The following is a 21,170-nucleotide window of genomic DNA, read 5'->3' as shown; positions in this document are numbered from 1 at the left end:
ATGGGTACCTCCCCTGAGTCCAAGGAAGCTCTCATAATTATGGCTAAGGGTTTGCTTACTTCCTTTGCTGCCTCCTTTAATATAACTGGATAGATCCCATCCACCCCGGGTGCCTTTCTTGTGTTTATCTTCAACAGTTTCTCCTCCACTTTACTCCCAGTTATTTCAAGATTCTGTAGCTTACTGCTAGAGTTGAATACACCTCTGGCATTCCCCTCGCTGAATAACTCCTCATGTGTGAATGTCGATGCAAAATATTCATTTAGATTGTTAGCTACCTGAGCAGGATCATCAACACTTGACCCATCAATATCAAGTGGACCAATCTGATTCATCCCCTTCCTTCTAGAGTTTACATAAGTAAAGAACTCTTTGCTGTTTTTCTTTGCATCCCTTGCCAAGGATTTCTCGTAATCTGCCTTCGCCTGCCTAACCTCCTTTGTAACTTGGTTGCATATCAACTTGTATCTATCATAGGCTTCTGTGTCATGTGTTAATTTGTATGTATCCCATGCATTTTTCTTCTCTGCCATATGCCTCATTAGTTCATCTGACATCCATTTTGGCCTAAACCTTGAACAATATTTCTTAGTTGGTATGTAAAACCTAGTAGCTTCCAAGATAAGTTCTTTGAATGCTTCCCATTTTGAATTTGCTGTTGGTAACATCATCAGTTGGTCCCACTGTATAGAATTTAAATACTGTCTCAGTCCATCGTAGTCGCCTTTACGGAAGCAATAACCCTTCCCTTTACCCCCAATGGTAGTTACCTCTTTGAGTAAATCCCACTTCAGCACACTGTGATCACTGCCACCTAGTGGTTCATTTATCTGCAGATTCTTAATGCATGAAGAATCACTGCTGATAATCAAATCAAGAGTATTACTCCCTCTAGTTGCCTCCCGAACATGCTGATGTAGAAAACAATCATCCAATAAATCCACAAAAGCCCTGCTAGTGTGTGAGTAACCAGCCCCCAAATTCCAGTCAATATCTGGGAAATTAAAATCTCCCATTATAAGACACTCTGATTTACTGGCCCACTCTATTTCCCTGTACAGTTCCTTATTATACTCATCAGAGTCATTAGGCCTATAGCACACTCCTACTCTCAATTTTGATCTCCCAATGTTTATGTCAAACCAAACTGACTCCACACTGCACTGTCCAGCGATGTCGACTGGCTTCACTTCCTTGGTTTTTATGTGTTTCTTAACTAATAGCATAACCCCTCCCCCCTTCCTATCCTGTCTATCCTTTCTGTAGACGTTGTACTCCCCAAATTGCAGTTCTGCATCCCTTATATCTGTGTGACACCACGTCTCTGATATCCCAACAATATCTGCCTTCGATGTTTTGAGCAATACCTCAAATTCATCAAATTTATTTACTAAACTCCTAGCATTGGTGTACACGCAAGTATACCTGCACCTGTTTCTATTCTTAGCTACCCTAACACAACCTATGTGTTTACTTGTACCGCAATGGCTCCCAGCAGTCTCTGAAATACCATGCATCTTGTTTTTCAGGCTTCTGCTCATTCTAATAGAAGCAGTGCAAGAATCTCTTTCACCTCTGCCAGTGGCTACTGTCAATCTATTGGTCTTTGTCTCCCCCCAAGCTAGCAGTTTTCCGACCCACCTAACACTGCCTCGATAGCATCAGCAAATATTCTTGCATCCTTTCTATTTAAGTGTATCCCATCCCTGTAGAAGCAATCTCTCCTGTTAACAAGTACAGTCCAGGCTGAAAAAAATTCTACCCCTTGAGCCTTGCACAATCTTTCCAGGGCCGAATTGATCGACAAGGCTCTCATCATATACTCCTTCCTATCGTGTCTGGGCAGAATTGCAGACACTTTCAATACTTTCACTTTCAATTATATACGTATGTAATTCAGAATATTTTATATGTACAAATATTTGAATATTAAATATTTTGACTGACATTTGTGCATCTTTTTACTATCATTTAAAATGGTCTTGGGCAGGACACATGGCTCGAAAACATGGTGACAGATGGACTAAGAAAATAACAGAATGGTACCCAAGAGGAGCTAGAAGAAAACCTGGAAGACAAAGGCAGAGATGGATAGATGAAATTTATGAGTTTGTGGGTAGTAAATGGATGGCTGTTGTACAAAACAGAAGGAACTGGAAAGTTGCTGGAGAGGCTTTCATCCTGCAGTGGATTGAAAATGGCTGATGATGATGATGATAATGATGAAGCTTGTCATACAGTGTTTGCATAAGTAAGTCAGTGACCAGTTCATTATCACTTGCAATAGCTGGAAAAAAAGACATTTTATTACTACAGCAGGCCCCCATTATAATGCGGTTCGCTTTACGCTGATTCGCTATAATGCTGGTCTTATATTATAACCCGTATCTGACTATAAAGCTGTCACAAATCACTATAACACTCTTTTACAGATTGCAGTTTTGGCATATTTAACGAAATCGTTTCATTTGATAGAATCGATAGCTTGAAAATGAATAGCAAAACAGCATTAAGATGTTTCTCACGCCGACTTCAGAAATTTTTTCACGCTCAGTGAAATTTTCTCGCACGCTAATTTAATTGCAGTACAGTGACTTGTTACGTAGTTCCGAGATCAACATTTTAAAAAATTATCAAGTATATTGTTTGTAATATTTGCCTTATATGTATTTATCCGAAGTCTAGTCATCACTCAATACAGTATTAGACATCATGCATAATGGACAGTTTACTCGAACATTGTACCATAATTAATGCAACCAATGCAGTTACATTTTCAAAGAGTTAATAATGGTGGATAAGAATGAAAAAGAAATGTCTGGATGTAGTACGAAGACTATAAATGTAAGAAAAAGACTGAATTTGAAAATTAAATTAGAGGTTTTGAAGCGAATCGATTCTGGTCAACAACAAGTGGATGTGTGCCATAATTTAGGACTGGCAAGTTTAACCATAAGAACAATTATAAAAAATAAAGAATTAATTTTAGCAGCAGCTGGAAAGACAGCTGTTCCACTGCAAGCAACTAGGACTAGGGCAGCTATTAGGATTGAAATGGAGAGAATTTAACTAATTTTATTGAAGATAATATTCAATAAAGAATTCAGTTAAGTTAAATATTATAATGAAAAAAGAGAGATTAGCATATATGATGATCGGAAGAAAACTCACCTAAAAAAAAAAAATGTGGAACCATTTAAAACTAGTAAGGGCTGGTTGAATAGATTTAAAATCCAGGGAATAGCCGCAATGCAGATCAAGGAGCTGAAACTTTCAAAAAAGAACTTGTTAAAATTATTGAAGAGGGGTATTATGTGTTATACTTCTCAACAAGTTTTTAACATAGATGAAGCAGGATTTTTTTGGAAATGAATGCCTAAAAGAAGTTTCATATTGAAAGAAGAAAAAAACATGCCAGGTTTCAAAGCGGTGAAGGATCGATTGACTATTGTTGGGTGGTAACGCTGCGGGGGATTTAAAATTAAAACCCCTTTTAGTTTACCAGGATGAGGACCACAGTACAACCCAAAATCGACACTTTTTCATGATTAAATTCATGATTTTAAGTGAAATTTTGATACATAAGTAGTTACCGCATAATTTGTATATACGTATGTAATTCAGAATATTTTATATGTACAAACATTTGAATATTAAATATTTTGACCAACATTTGTGCATCTTTTTACTATCATTTATTATTGATTAAGAAATATCCTATGGCACCAACTGCAACTCACAAATACATATGCTACCTTATGGGAATGCGGTGCTCGCTTAGCATGGATTCACTTAGCGCTCTGTTTTTCCGGACTGAATTATCAGTGTTAAGTGGGGGTCACCTGTATTGTGAAATTTTACCATGGTTGTGTGGAGCCAAAATCTTTTTTGTGTGCGCTTAAATGTTGCTATTTACATGAGTGATTAACCAAGGGATCTGCTTGATAATAAAATAAAGCATAACGAAAAAAAAAATAATAATAAATAAATAAAATAAATAGATATACCGATTTGAAGAATAATGTTAGAATTTTTCAATTCTAACACGTTAAAATTTTTCAATTCTAACACGGTGAAAGTTTGTGCTAAAATTTTTATATATCTTTCAACTTTTAAACTTGGCTTAGTAAAGTAGCATTGAAAATGAGGGAGAAAAGCTCTAAAGCAGCTTCTATAGTTAATATACTATAGTTAATCTATAAAATAGCAGCTTAATTTACATACACAAAAAATAATTTAATTACCACACAATCAAGGTAAAATTTCACATCTGTAATGAAGTGTACCCTTTTCAACCTGTATCCACACACTGGACATTTTCTCTCTCTTTTTACCCTCAGCTGCTTAATGCATTTGTACTGCTTGACCTCTGACCTCAAAGCACCGAATTCAAAAATAATGGGAGTGAGTCAATCTAGACTAGGGAGAACAGAGGCATTTTTGGGCTTTCTTCTCACTATGCAAATGGTTCTTAAAGTCAGGCGGTTTTTCATTCAGGTGGATTAAAAACTCCTTTGTGCACATATGCATCAACTGGCAGTGAATGTGTTAAGTAAGTCTAACTGGTCATCAGTTCGTGCAAGTGCTCTATGATCAGCTTATGTAACTATAGCTAATGCAAGACCAAATTACAGCTAGCCATCCAATTTGCTCTTACTTATTGAGTTTTAACTTAGTCTGCGTTAAGTTAAGGTTCATTAAGTGACAGTGCTGAAACAGAGGAATATCACCTTTTTGGCAGGTGCCTCGATAGCCAAGTGGGGAGGAGCAGCAGTGTATAGCACACGCCTCTTGATTAGACAGGGGTTTGAGCCCATGACCACCAAATACGGAGGGTGCGGAAAGGTTAGGGAATGACCACCACATATCCCCAGAGCAATATGGCCTTAGTTGCTAATGCTCCTATAAACCAAATAATAACAACACCACCACCATCTTTTGGCATAGACTAGATGTATATTAAACAGTAAATAATATCCCAAAATATTGATACTCCTCTCTCTCTCTCTCTTTCTTCAGCAGGCAAGTACAATTATACATAATAATAATGCAGCTCTTGTTTTAATGTACAGCTCATATACATTGAGCTGCATGACTACAGCATTATGGTGGAAAAAATAAAACATGGCAACCTTTCGTTATTATGTCTAGCGTGCAGTTTCCCCTGTGAGTTATTCTGGCGTTTTTCAGCTTACACCATATGCAAATTGGATTATTTCTATAGAAGTGAACACAAACTTCTACAAATATAATACACAAATATAGAGAAGGGTTATGACCAGGGATGGTTAAAATAATAAGTAAAAAATCCTTTACTTTAGCATTGGAGTGTGACTGAACCTGTGATTCCTCCTCCAGCACACTCACTGTTACAGAAGCCTGTTATTCAGAGAGAGCTTGCATGTTGCTTATTGCAGTATTTTTCAGGCTTCTGTAGACTACAGAGCACCACAAAGTATTCAAGTATTCTCTAATTTAGGCAGATCACCAGAACAAATTTGTATATACAGTCGAAGCTCTTTATAGCGACCCTCTTTTTAATGTCCCAACACATTATAAATCCTATGTGGGTGATCCTCCAATTGTTTAACAAATCTGGTTTACTATTTTGAAAGGGTCACTCATGAGCTGGATTTAAGGGAATAATTTTGACATTATTTATTTAGATTTCAGCAAAGCTTTTTACTCAGTCCCACATGAGTGGTTGTTTTATAAGTTGGAACAGGTTGGAATCACTGGGAAAATCCTTAGATGGATATCAGGATGGCCTCAGGGAAGGAGGCAGAGGTGATAAATGGCTATTCCTCAGATTGGGTTGATATAAGAAGTGGGGTTCCTCAAGGATCAGTATTAGGCCCACTGTTGTTTTTAATTTTCATAAATGACATTGATGATGGCATAGAGTGTGCTGAAGTGGGATTTACTCAAAGAGGTAACTACCATCAAGGGTAAAGGGAAGGGTTTTTGCTTTCGTAAAGGTGGCAAATTCAAAATGAGAAGCATTCAAAGAATTAATCTTGCTACTAGGCTTTTCATACCAACAAAGAAATATTGTTCAAGATTTAGGCCTAAATGGATGTCAGATGAACTAATTAGACATGTGACAGAGAAGAAAAATGCATGGGATACATATAAATTAACATGTGACACAGAAGCCTATGATAGATATAAGCTGGTCTGTAACCAAGTTACAAAGGAGGTTAGGTAGGCAAAGGCAGATTACAAGAAATCTTTGGCAAAGGATGTAAAGAAAAACAGCAAAGAGATCTTTAGTTATGTAAACTCTAGAAGGAAGGGGATGAATCAGACAGGTCCACTTGATATCGATGGTTCAACTGTTGATGATCCTGCTCAGGTAGCTAACAAACTAAATGAATATTTTGCATCGACATTCACACACGACGATGCAAAATGGTTGAGTGGGAGAAGACAGAGAGTGGTAATCAATGGACACTGCTCTTCGTGGACTAATGTTATTAGTGGAGTCCCTCGGGGTTCAGTGTTGGTCCATTGTTGTTTTCTGTATTTATAAATGATATTGATGATGGTATATCAGACTTAATGTCCAAGTTTGCAGATGATACGAAGGTTGGCAGAGTTGTTAATGACACTAATGACAGTACACTGCTGCAACAGGATCTAGAAAAGTTGAGCAGACGGGCTGAGAGGTGGCAAATGAAGTTTAACATTGACAAATGTAAAGTACTACATATGGGAAGCAGTAATCCCAGAGTAACGTATGAACTCTGTGGCACTACACTGACAGTGGTAAAGAATGAAAAGGACCTGGGGGTAATTGTGCAGGCAGAGATGAAGTTTTCTGAGCAGTGCAGATGGTCTGCAACAGTAGCTCCCGGTGTCTTGCCAATGATATACAGGAATTTTTCTAGCAGGGATAAGGTGATTATCCCCTTGTATAAGGCAATGAGCAGACCACACCTTGGGTACTCTATACAGGTCTGAAGGCCTCATTTTAAGAAGGATTTAGAGCTGTTGGAATGAGTACAGAGAAGGGCAACAAGTTTAGTGAATGGAACAAAGGGTTGCTCTTACGAAGAATGGCTTAAGTTTTGCAAATTACAGTGTCTGGAGACTAGGCACCTGCGACGTGATCTGATAGAGGTGTATAAAGCCTTGAATGGTTTGAGCATGCTCAATGCTGATGGGATTCTTCCTCTTGCTCTCAGAATAATTGCCTGAGAGGGCATTAATTCATATTGTAGAATAGATGTGCGGAAGTTTGTCTTAACCACCGGGTGGTTGATTGCTGGAAGTGGGATTGAAGTGAAGATGGAAACTTCCATCTGTCGTTGTAGAAGTCGATAGCTTAAATAGATTCAATGCAAAACTTGACAAACATTTGGAGCGAGTGGATGGGTGAAATAAGGGTTTTTTTTTTTTTTTTTTTTGGCTGATGCTATATAAGCTTGCTTTTTTGCATCATGTGCCTTTGCTAATGCTAATAGAGGGCATGATGTTTAAATTTGGAGATGATGTTAAAATTGGTAGAGTAGTTAATGATCACTGTCAAGCTGAGCTTCTTCAGTGAGACCTAGATAGACTTCAGGAATGGTCAGAAAAATGGCAGCTATGCTTTAATCCAACAAAGTGTAAGGTATTACACCTGGGAAACAGTAATCCCAAAATAACTTATTCACTTGGTGGAGTTCAACTAAACCCAGTACTGGAGGAAAGGGACTTGGGTGTTACGATCAGACATGAAATTCTTTGAGCATTGTAAACAGGTTGCAAGGAAGGCCCATGGTGTCCTATCGATGATCTATCGAACTTTTGCAAGTAGAGATAGGGACGTGATAATCCCATTATATAAGGCTTTTGTTAGACCACACTTGGAATACTGTGTTCAAGTATGGAGACAGCACCTAAAGAAAGACATCGAGCTTCTTGAAAGGGTGCAAAGACGGGTAACTCGCCTGGTGAGATCGGCAAAACAGTGTCCTTATGAAGAAAGACTTTGAATATGTGGGTTGCACAGTTTGGAAACTAGACTCCTTAGAGGAGATTTTATTGAAGTGTTTAAGGCTCTGAGAGGCATCAGTAAAATTAATGAGGACAATATTTTCAAGATTATAAATGATGCTAGAACTAGGGGACATAAATTCAAGTTACGGGGGGGGGGGAGATGTTTAGATTGGACTGCAGAAGTTTTATTTTAGCCAGTGAGTTATAAATTACTGGAATAAGGTGCCTACATGGGTGGTAGATGCTGACAGTTTGGGGAAATTCAAAGGTCATCTGGATAGTACCTTCGTGTGAGGGAAATGCATAGGATGATAGGTTTAATTTCCTTTTCTTTTATTAATTTTTTTTTTATCATTGTTTTATTCTGTACTTTTTTTTTTTTTTTGGCTGGTGCAGCATAAGCCATAGGCATTCTTGCACCATGCAGCCATTACTAATACCAATTTCTCATTAACCTAATGCTCTTTTACATTCAGCATAATGACCTTGAAAATAAAAGGATTCCTCTATAACGACAATAAATTTCCACCTCTTAATCTGAATTTTTACTTTTTTATTATAATATTTGCATTTAAAAATGACAGAACATTTCAAATATATTGAAGTAATTGTAGCCTGACCGTGAGAAATCATTTGTTAAGATTTCCCACACTCTTCCCCAGTGCGGCAATGAAATGAACATTGGCTAGAAGTTCATTTCATTAGTTAGAGTGAATGTTTATTGGTATGGTTCCAATAAAGCTTTGCCAATCATAGATAAAATTAGGATTTTGAAAGCTGTAAATAAGATAATGGTGTGCATTCTAAGACTGACATCATCAAACAGTTTGATGTTCCTAAGCATACTTTACTATTCTGAAACACTGGAAAATAATTGAGTTTAGAGAAATCTGCTTGGGGGGGGGGTCAAACAATTGAGTTTAGAGAAATCTGCTTGAGCACAAAAGTTGAAGAATCCAGATCTTGAAAAGGTACTTTTGGAATGGCCAATGATAATACAAGCAAAAAAACTTTCCCGTAGATGGTAATCTTTTAAAAGCTAAGGCGGAAAAGTGGCAGCTATGTTTTAATTCAGCAAAATGCAAAGTCTTACACCTGGGGGACAGCAACCCCAAAATAACTTATACACTTGGTGGGGTTGAACTAAAGTCAGTAGTGGAGGAACGGGACTTGGGAGTTACGATAGGTCAGACATGAAGTTGTCCGAGAATTGTGGACAGGTTGCAATGCTGCATGGTGTCCTATTGATGATTTATCGAACATTTGCTAGTAGAGATGACAACGTCATAATCACACAAAGGCAATTTTATAACCTTTATGTGATTAAATTATAAACAACTATTTTTTATAAAAATAGCGAAATGCTTAAAGTGCGGTACTCACCTTGAATATAATCTGCAATAGTTTTATGAAAGACTGATGGCTAAATATAAGGTGGAATGGTTAAGTTAATGCATTAAGGTGGGATGAGATTTAATTTAACAGAATTTTAAAATAAGCACAAGGAAGCAGAAGTGCACTACTCCTTCCCTGTTGTCACTGGTTGTTAAATCTCATCCCACCTTAATGCATTAACTTAACCATTCCACCTTATATTTAGCCATCAGTCTTTCATAAAACTATTGCAGATTATATTCAAGGTGAGTACCGCACTTTAAGCATTTCGCTATTTTTATATTTAGTCTATTATCACGGTACTATAAGAATTCTATAACTTTATACTTGACAATTATTTTTTTTAAAAATTAGTACCAAAAAACCGGTATTTCAATACTGGAAAAAAATGACCAGGATCTCAGTATTGTATGCCCTATGGAGTACATATTATAAATAAGATTATATTATATTGTATTAATGGAATTACATTAAATGTTCAAGCTTTTACTTGTTTTGTTGCTGATTTTATGAATGATCAATATAACGATAGTTTTTCTCATTCCCCTGGGGAGGGGTCGTTATATAGAGCTTCAACTACATTTTTTAATATTTTACTAACTATAACATCAGGGTAAAAAATATTCAAGAAAATAAACTAAAAAAGATCTCACATTACAGAGACAATACTTGTAAAATAAATTATGAAAAAATTTATTCCTCAGCATGGAATTACAAGTGATGAGTACTTGTGGAGCACTGGCTTACTGTATTTGCCTAGTTCTGTGTTGGGAATGTAAAGCTGATATTTAGAACCTTACTCTGAATAGGAGATTTGTCATCATAGTTCAGAAATAATTAAACAACAGATTTTAAAGATTATAACTATAATTAATACCACATGAAATTAATAATATAGTTTATTAAGCTATCTGCCTAAACTATTTATATTAAGGTGATGTTTTGGGCATCTTAATGATACTCATCATCAGACCATGCTGTTGGGGGAACAGAAAATAGAAAGGGTTACAAATTTAAATATATTTCAATATTACAGTTATAATTATAAACATATGATTCTAAAGTATTAAGTCTGAATTATTGTTACAATAAAAACCAGATATTAAATTAGGTAAATCTTAGATAAATACAAAGAGATTAAATTCATACCTGCTGACAGACTCCTCTTGCCGATGCTCCTAGAAACTTGATGTGCATACAGGCAAGAGGTGCTGTCAGCAGTTAATTTGTACACGAGGGATTAAGTCCAATGGCCAATAGAATTGTGCCAAGTTTTCTATCCTGGATCCAGGGTTCTTGCATAGTGGAAGCCTGGGGTGACCTTTGTTTTCATACTCTGCACATCAGGGTTGGTGTGCATGCTGGTTCTGGTGGTAGCATGCACAAAGTTTTGACAATATGGTTTCAGGGCAGAGCCCATGCACACAATATCAAATCATGTAAGTCCATGATGCAATATACCACGATTAAATTACATTAACTACTTCTCTCTACAAGGTCATATGGATATCATAAGTCATTCATATGCAGTCATGTTGTTCAAGACATTAATTAATTCAAGGCATAAATCGTTGTGTTCAGTGACGCAACAAAGAGCTAACATTAAATTTTATTTCAAGTTGGGGAAAACCATGACAAACCTATGGAGTGGTAAAATAAATGCATGGTACTTATATTCTATCTATATAACTTGTATTTTTTAGTAGCAGATTTCAGGATGCCCATAAGGAGCTAGAAGATCACAAGTGCTGTGGATGTTCAATAACACTCTGAAGCTTAGGAACAGCTGAAGAAATTTGTACACTGATTGTATCTTACCGAATGACGAAAGAAAAATTTCAAATTAACAGAGAAACACTGTGTAATTCTGACAGTTGGGCAAAGGAATGATCTGTGCTAGGTCCAATTTACACTATTTGACTGATAGCATAGCTGCTGCTCAGAATCACAGAAGAGCTCAATCAAGCTGCTCATGATGATCCCTCCTTCCTAAACTCAATCATAATTGATAAGATTTATAGCGTTCTGAATATGATTCACTAATAAAGAGGAAAAGCATTGAATGGCAAGCAACATGCTCTCTGAGACACAAAAAATTTCATTTTTAAAAATCAAAACCAAAGTGATGTTCACTTTCTTTGGAAGTAAGGGAATCATTCATATGAAGAGATTCAACATTCAACTATTCTACCAGGTAAGACAGTCAATAAGGAGTACTATGCACATGTTTTGTATTGTTTGGTCAAAACAATTCCCTGTGCAAGGTCTCAGAAAAATGAAGCTGGTATCTATTGCCTGACAGTTCTGGGCTGAATTCTTGCTGATCACCAAGGAATTTTGCAGCTAAATCAGTCTTAAAGAGAAGAAGATAAGAAACTTGATATAAAATGTGTTATATATCACGTTTTAAACTTTCTCACCACAATACATAAAATTATAGTTCAAAGTCATATTTCAATTCAGACACTGTAATTTTCAATAATCAAAAGAGTACACAGGCATTAGGCAATGCACAAAATTATTAAAATGAAATTTTAAAAAAAGTTACACTAAGTTTATTATTTTAACTAGAGTCAGTCTACTTGCCTGTTAAACATACGATCTGGATGATCAAATCGCCCATATTGCAAACAGAGCATATATTGAGGCACTGAAAGAGAAAAGAAATGCATTCAATTTATAACTTTGATTTAAACGTGCTGTTTTCACCATATTCTGGTTCTCGTATCAACATGAAACAAAAAGCCAAGATTTTCCAGACCAGGCAATAGTTTCCCAATCCTCCACTGTTCAAGTGCTGATGTTTCTGTATCTTTTGTTTTTTGCTGACAGGAATGGAACCTGCTTCAGTTGTCAGCTGTGATATCCAATCTGTGACAAGTTGTACCTCTTTGGTTACCACTCTTATACTGAGTTATTTGGCTGCCTTTAGCTGCTGTGTTATCCTCCACTACACAAGTTGTGTCAGCCTCCATTGGCCTCTTGCATCAAATGAGTTGTTTCCCACCAAGGATTGCTACTGGCTGGATGTTATCTGGTTAATGGCTCAATATCGCTACACCTGAGAAAATCATACATGAAAATCCCAGCAGGTTGCAGTTTCTGAGATAATCATACCAGTACATATGGTGCAACTATCAACTACCATGTCAAATTCAATCACTTAAATCTTTTGTCTTGCCATTCCTGCACTAAATTGCACAGGTTCTCTATGAACCTGACCACCTGCTTTATAACAGATTATACTAACGTGATGCTGTTACAGAAGGTGTATTCTGTTTCGTAAAAATTGTAGGTTTTAATGGCATTAGTATATCAAATATATTAACTTATCTTTATGTACTTATATGTGTATGTATCTGATGATAGAGCCTATATAAATATCTGTACAGTAAAACTCAAATTCACACTGACTAAAGGAGACTAGGGAGCCAAAAAAAAAAAAAAAAAAAAAACCCCATAGTCATAAAAGGATGGAATACAATTTATCCAGTCTGTTTGCACAGTAAAGTTACATACACCTGGCTATCTAAGTACTGCGGTTCTGCCTTTTCAGATTGTCAGCCTTACTGACAGATTACCTTTTCATCAGCGGAGGTTAAATATTAATCTCCATGAGACAGCATTTGTGTCCCATTTTTTTAAGCATTAGGCCACATGAAATAACACTTATATCACAGTTCACTTTACTGCTCAAACAGTATGACTCTACTGTTTGAGTCATACTGTTTGAGCAGTAAAGTGAACTATAAGGCCGACACGAACATACCTTATAGTTCACTTTACTGCTCAAACAGTATGACTCTACTGTGGCATCACAGCTCATGTATTCTTTAATGTAAAATGAATCTCGATGGCCTGGCAGCCCCAAATATGATTTTGGTTTCAATTTCTTTTTGGACAGGCCATGGTATATTGGTATAATTACTTAAAAATAAAAGGAAGCCTCTGGGAATCTATTTTTATTAACATTATCATGATGATTTAACTCAATAATAAAACAGGGCTCATGGAAATGCCTACTTTTTATTCAAAAAAAAAAAGGAAGTCTTTTCAAAATGCATTGGTTGTGATGGCTACTGCTACAAGTAGGCTCAGTGTTATGTTGTTTGGTGTTTAGGAGCATTAGCAACTAAGGCCATATTGCTCCGCGATATGCGGTGGTCATTCCCCAACCTTTCCGCATTCTCTATATTTGGTGGTGACGGGCTTGAACCCCAGTCTAATCAAGAAGCGTGTGCTACGCACTGCTGCTCCTTCCCACTTGGCTACGGAGGCACCGCTCAGTGTTATGCTACAAATAAATAGCCTCTCTCAAAAGAGAGAACCACCAAGGTGGCCATTTTGATGGTTATGCCTCTCACACAGCAGAAGACCAGGCATTCAATCAGTTTAGCACTCAGCAACCAAGAAAAATTTAATTCATAAATTATAAACTTTTTCTTCAATTTTCCTTCTTTTTTTAATTTATTTTTTCTCCAAAGTGATGATGGAGGATGACACAGCAAAATAAATAAATTAGTTGTTTATATTCTGGGACAGTCATGTAAAGTAGAGGAGTTAACAAAATATAGAATACAAGAACATTATTATAGTACACGTGGATTTAAAAATATAGTTAACTGGGCTAGCACACACTGACTAATGAGCTCCAATTCATGCTGTTTATTCACAATTCAAAATGAGCCAATCTGCAGCAAAGGCCTTGCCAAGTGAGAGATCAAAGTCATTATGACTAAGCAACTTTTCCTCAGTGTATGGCATAAAAAATATTTATGATATGCTTATATTGTACCAAGAAAGGTCTGATGCTAAAGTTAATCCAAGTAATGTGTTCTTGTCTAGAAATTTGGTATTACTGATGGTAGGTATACATGCAACAGGTTCTTTTCTGCAGAAGAAAAGAGAGGGTCCAGATTTAGCAGACTGAAGTTAACTAAATTCCACCACTAGAAAATAATCAGATCAGCATTTAAGGAACTAGAGGTGGATTTTCAAACTGGAAAGTGGAATATACTGTACAATCACTGAAAAAACCACATCAGGGAATCCCTATTTCTTAAAAATTAATCAGTAGAAAGTTTGAGAAAAATGCTAGAGTCTAACTTTAGAATTCCCCCTTGTTACCTCAGAAAGGGACAAAAGTAGGAGAAACAGAATAATTAAATGGTAGAAAATCATTTCCCTTCTTGGGAAATGGCTGGATATAAACAAATCTCCCAGAAAGGGGGGGGGAACCCACCAGCGATACAAAGTGTGTAAAAAAGATTATGCAAAACAGGACTTATCTACAGTAGAAGTACTAAGAAATAAGCAGAGAAATGCCATTAGGATACCCACGGAAGCATTCAAGTTGGTTTTGTTTGTGTATAAGGAGTTTTATCATGTTTGTGATAAGAAGTTTTTTCAATTTTGTTAATGCAGGAGTTGGATAAAAGTAAAATGCCAGATTGGATTTATCTTCAGATGAAAGGAATAGAAACAGAATTCACAGAAGTTGCAGACTTCACTCAGTAACAGCTTTTATAGAGGACTGGAAAGAAAGGTTGAATGTTATTTGGATGAGAAACAACTTTTCTGCAGTCGAACTTTACAAAACCAAGTTTACATTTAACAATAGTAAAAATAATAATTCTCATTACACATGCATTACATAGCAGTTACTATGTAATGTTACTATGTTTTTTTTTTTTTTTTTTTTTTTTTTTGATTTGGTAGTTATTGGCGCATCGGCTTCTGTGGCCATATTGCACCTCCCAAGGTTTTTGCAGTACTTTGATCCAAGCCCGAGGCGGGAATCGAACCCGCGACCTTTGGGTTGCCGGGCAGGTACTTTACCCACTCGGCTAGCCCGGTCGGCATGTTACTATGTCTCATTACATAACAGTTATTACATAACGAAAAATGCAGAAAGCTTCTAAGATATCGCTGAACTTTTTACAATGAATTCTTCCAAGCAGAGAGAGTAGAGATGAGTTATTTATGAAGATAACAGACGGATCCTGCAGTATTAGTATCTAACAATTTTTAATATATTAAGATAAATTGTTATTGGTGTTTGAGAGCACATTGACTGCTTTGGTTTTACACTATTTCTTAGTGTTTTATGAGAACTTCATAAAGTGTCCTTTTGCAAATTAAAGTAAAATTTATTCTTCCTTCACTCTATTAGATTTTTCACATAAAATTAATACTATGGAATTTCCTTTAATTTCCCTGACTAGAAGCAGTACTGGTTGTGTTCCCATAAAGTGAATACTGAAATCGTGCATATTTTCACCCAGCATTGACATGTATGTGCATCATTAGCATTAGTAGAGGCACATGACGCAAGAAAGCCAGCTTATGCAGCATCAGCCAAAAAAAAGAAAAAAAAAAAAATCCTTCTCCCATTTTACCCCTACTTTCATTCCAAATACCTGTCCAGCTCAGCCTTAAATTTATTTAGGCTATCAACTTCCACAATAAACGATGGAAGTCAGTTCCACCAACAAACTACCTGCTGGCAAAAGGCAAACTTTTGCACATCTATCCTACATCTGTCTTTCCTCAATTTGAATTTATGCCCTCTCAGGTGATTATTCTGAGCAAGAGGAAGAATCCCATCAGCATTGAGCATGCTCAAACCATTCAAGGCTTTATACACCTCAATTAGATCACCTCACAGGTACCTAGTCTCCAGACACTGTAATTTTTGCAAAATTTAAGCCTTTCTTCGTAAGAGCAACCCTTTGGTCCATTCACTAATCTTTTGCCCTTCTCTGTACTCGTTCCAACAGCTCTACATCCTTCTTAAAACGAGGCCTCCAGATCTGTATACAGTACTCAGGTGTGGCCTGACCATTCCCTTATACAAGCGGATTATTCACCTCCTTATCCCTGCTAGAAAAATTCCTATATATCATTGACAAGACACCATGAGCTACTCTTGCAGACTGTCCGCACTGCTCAGAAAACTTCATATCTGCCTGCACAATTACCTCCAGGTCCTTTTTGTTCTCGACCACTGTCAGTATAGTACCACAGAGTTGGGGTTACTGCTCCCATATGTAGTACTTTATATTTGTCAATTTAAACTTCATTTGCCACCTCTCAGCCCATCCGCTCAACTTTTCTACATCTGTTGCAACAGCATACTGTCATTAGTGTCCTTAACAATCCTGCCAACCTTTGTATCATCTGCAAACTTGGACATTAAGCTTGGTATACCATCAACAATATCATTTATAAATACAGAAAACAACAATGGACCCAACACTGAACCCTGAGCAACTCCACTAATAACATTAGTCCACGATTAAATTTTTCTGTTTATACTCCGGCATGACAACCAAGTCATTAGAGTTTACAATAAATCGCCAATACAAATATTTATCGTATTTAGTAGTCAAGGGCTTGAACCCCGGTCCACTCAAGGAACATGTGCTATGCACTCTCGCTCCTGACCACTGGGCTATGTCAGGCCTCAAAATAAATATTCTGTTTATACTCAGGCACGACAACAAAGTCAGTAGAGTTTACAATAAATCGTCAATACAAACATTTATCATATTTCTCTGAATTCTCCCACTCAACCATCCCTTTATCCATAGCAACAATTTGCCTCCAATGCCACACTGCTCCAATTTGTTCAGCAGTCTTCCATGTGCAACAGTATCAAATGCCTTTCTAAGATCCAAATATATGATATAAAAGTTATTCTCTGCATCCAGTTCCTTTGTGATGACATCATACTAACCAATCAAATTGGTGAGGCAAGACTTTCATTAACAAAACCATGCTGTGTCCGAGCTATAACTGAAGTCTTGTCTAGATGATCCTCAGTGCTTCTTTTACTGTTGTTTCCATTAATTTTCCTGGAACAGATGTCACACTAACAGGTCTATAATTACTTGTGTCACCCTTTGATCCTCTGTGAACTGGGGTCACATTTGTACATCTCCAGTCAATGGGTACTTCTGCTGAGTACAAAGAAGCTCTCATAATTATGGCTAAGGGTTTGCTTACTTCCTTTGCTGCCTCCTTTAATATAACTGGATAAATCCCATCCACCCTGGGTGCCTTTTTTATGTTTTTCTTCAACAATTCTCCTCCACTTTCCTCTCAGTTATTACAAAATCATTTAGCTTACTGCCAGAGTTCAATTCACCTCTGGCATTCCCCTCCCTAAATAACTCCTCATGTGTGAATAATCATTTAGTTTGTTAGCCACCTGAGCACGATTATGAACAGTTGAACCATCAATATCCAGTGGATCAATCTGATTCATCCCTTTCCTTCTAGAGTTTACATAGGTAAAGAACTCTTTGCTGTTTTTCTTTGCATCATTTGCCAAAGATTTCTCATAATCTGCCTTTGCCTGCCTAATCTCCTTTGTGACTTGGTTACAGACCAGCTTATATCTAATCATAAGCTTCCATGTAACCCATTAATTTATACGTATCCCATGCATTTTTCTTCTCTGCCATATGTCTCAGTTTATCTGACATCCATTTAGACCTAAACCCTGAACAATATTTCTTAGTTGGTATGTAAAGCCTAGCTTCCAAGATTAATTCTTTGAATGCTTCCCAATTTGAATTTTCTGTTGGTAACATCATCAGTTGGTCCCACTGTATAGAATTTAAATTTAAATACTGTCTGAGACCACCATAGTCGCCTATCCGAAAGCAAAAACCCTTCCCTTTACCCCTGATGGTAATTACCTCTTTGAGTAAATCCCACTTCGGCACACTGTGATCACTGCCACCTAGTTGTTCCTTTATCTGAGATTCTTAATGCATGAGGAATCACTACTGATAATCAGATCAAGAGTATTACTCCCTCTAGTTGCCTCCTGAACATGCTGTTGTAGAAAATAATCATCCAATAAATCCACAAAAGCCTTGCTAGTGTGTGAGTGATCAGCGAGATTTGGAAGTTAATTAATACTTAAGTGTCCGTAGATTTACTGTTCATAACTTGCTGCCATTGTTATACGATACGTATAACAGAAATTTTGAAACAGTAATCTGACCAAGGTAAAGAAGAAAAAAAATCTAGCAGGTCATCCCATTTTGCATTCTTGTAATGCCAAACAACACAAGGTTGGGAACAGCCGTTAGATAAAGGCTCCATTGGAGAAGAGACAATCACCAAGTTGTGATCTGAAGTGCCTAAAGGACCTCTCACTTTGACCGTGTACTTAGAAGGGTTGTTTGTGAGAAAAAGATCAAGCATGTTGGCTGTATGATTAGGTTTGTTCGGTATTCTTGTAGGTAAATGAACAATCTGTGCAACGTCATTAGTAATTGCAAAAGCCTCAGCATCTCGACCAGCTGGGGTCGGTGTGACTAGAAAATGGAAGCCAGTTGAAGCTGTGAACATTAAAATCACCAAGGAAAATTACCTCGCTGTTAGGAAAGTTGGACTGGAGAAAGTCAAGTTGCAAAGAGAGGAAGTCAAAGAGCTCCAAGTGATTAGTGGAATTGGGAGAAACATAGAGACAACAGATGAATTTGACACAGTGAGTTAGAGAGATTTTAAGCCAGAGAAGATCGAAGAGAGGAGATTCCAAATTATCAATTCTCTGACAGGGAATATCGGAATGGACATATGCACAAGTACCACCTTTGAGGTGAAAGGAATCATACAGTGAATAATGTGGGCAACTGAGATGAGTAGTAGTTGAATTAACTGATAACTGAGATTCTGTCAGAAAAAGAACTTTGGGTTTGGAAGACTGGAAGTGGAAATGGACATCATTGAGATTAGAATTGAGCCCACGTATATTTGTGAAATGAACTAAGAAGCATTTGGGAGGTTTAGATCTTTTCGCAGATAAGCTTATTCTATTAGTTTAACAATTCGTGGTGTATTCAATAGTAAGAAAAATTGTGTTATTTGGTGTTTAGGAAATTTAGCAACTAAGGCCATATTGCTCCGGGGATATGCGGTGGTCATTCCCTGACCTTTCCGCATTCTCCGTATTTGGTGGTTTGGACTTGAACCCGGTCTAATCAAGAAGCGTGTTCTATGCACTGCTGCTCCTGCCCACGGAGGCGGCGAGAAAATGGGGGGGGGGGCCTCATTATTTCATACATGAAGTAATGGAACTACTTCATGTATGGAATTACATGTAATGGAATTACTTCATGTATGTAGTAATTCCATTACTTTTATTAAGTAATTCCATATTAATTTCAAGAAGTATGAAGTAATTCCATATTAATTTCATGAAGTAATGAAATTACTTCATGAAATGAATATTCGACAATCCTCGACAATGCTCCTCACATACACACTACTCGGACTCCCTCCAATCACTATCTGGCAGAGTAGAGGTAGCAAGATTATAGATGATCCGGAAGCCTCCTAAAGAGTTACCAGGTTCAGTGCGGTTTAATAACTAACGGCCGGCCTGCGAACACCGTTTTAGAGCTGTACCCTCGAAATGTAAGGAAGATTGGATCTCACCATGATGTTCATCATAATCTCAAAAGTCATCAGTTATACTGCATGACGGAAGAGATGGGGAAGGGGTGACCGGAACTTAGCTCTGGAGACTAAACATGGGTTCCACCACTTCAAGCCTCCAATAAGCAAAGCGGTGGTATTGCACCGGTTGTTGAGAGTCATCTACCACCTAGTACTGCCTGGTAACACAGAGGGGCGGCATTCCTCCATGTGGTTTGGGCACCACACCTTGGCCCCTGCTTACGTTGGTTCATACCTGGATGGTCACCCACAGTGTGCTTGTGCATGGGGGTTATACCCAGGATTACTAACAGTCCTGCCATCGTGAAGGTGCAAGCAGGGGATTTGGCTGTCACAGACCATCCGGACTTCGCCGAAATTGGGTCTACTTGACTTGAATGTCACCCGAATATCAGTTCCATCAGCGTTTTAGACTCCCAGGTAGCCAGTACTGCTTATCTGGCATATCTTAAAGAATGTCTGTGACATCCTCAAGTACTACAGTTAATTTTATGCAGTTATGACTTAATACTGCATCTTTACTTTTGTTTACATTTCTCTCGACTGCGAATGGTGCCATGTACAGTCTGTAAAATATATGTGCATAAGTTTTGATAATAACTTTTTATAATAGACTAACCGTAGGCTACCCGTTTTTAAAAGGGGACACAATTATTAGGTTGTTAATTCGTCTCATACTATTTACTCAATACGATTTTTTATACTTTTTTGCTTTTTTTTTCTCTCGAGTTTATGCATACATCGCCTCATGTACAAACATCAAAAATTAAGCTATTATACGCAAAGATATATATCTTATATATATATTGGCTATATAGGCTATGTGGTTCATCTGTGAGTTTTTTCAAATTGTCACAAATCTCCAAAACATTTTCCAAATATTTATTGAAAAAAATCAGCGTATAAGTGGACCCGTGCAATTCAAACCCGTGTTGTTCAAGGGTCAACTGTACTTTATTTACACACACAGATTGAAATGTGTTTAATGTTTTAAAGAAAAAATTCTCTGATACAAATTCTTCTAGAAGGATATATGAGTGGGGGGGGAGAACACTCAGTGCTAATGCATGATAACATAGAAGAATTTAACAATGAAGGGGAAAATTCAAGGATCTCTTACAATATTCTTTTTCAGAGCAACACAAAACATCATCTATCCTGTATTCACTAATAAAGAATGCATCCACTTCTCAGATCCTGTTAAGAGTAGGAACCAATACAGATTGCAGCATAGAGTTCACATAAAGAATCCTTCACTTTACAAACTCCTGGAGGGGATGTTATCCAATTATCAGTCAGATGATGGGTGAATCAAT

General features: G+C 37.2%; 1 protein-coding gene across 1 annotated transcript in view; it reads right to left on the bottom strand.

The window, feature by feature from the left end:
• Positions 1-21,170, bottom strand: part of LOC150080645 (protein FAN-like) — a 411,353-nt gene that overhangs the window by 210,676 nt on the left and 179,507 nt on the right. The window contains exon 16 of the mRNA XM_090380769.1: positions 11,965-12,028. Coding sequence (XP_090236895.1) covers positions 11,965-12,028 — 64 coding nt within the window. The remainder of the gene's footprint in view (positions 1-11,964; positions 12,029-21,170) is intronic.

The sequence above is a fragment of the Mastigoproctus giganteus genome, chromosome 9 (assembly GCF_048544385.1).
Source record: "Mastigoproctus giganteus isolate SK-2022 chromosome 9, ASM4854438v1, whole genome shotgun sequence".
Classification (NCBI taxonomy): Eukaryota; Metazoa; Arthropoda; class Arachnida; order Uropygi; family Thelyphonidae; genus Mastigoproctus; species Mastigoproctus giganteus.
The sequence above is the reverse complement of the archived record's forward strand: the minus strand, read 5'-3'. Positions and strand labels throughout refer to the sequence as shown.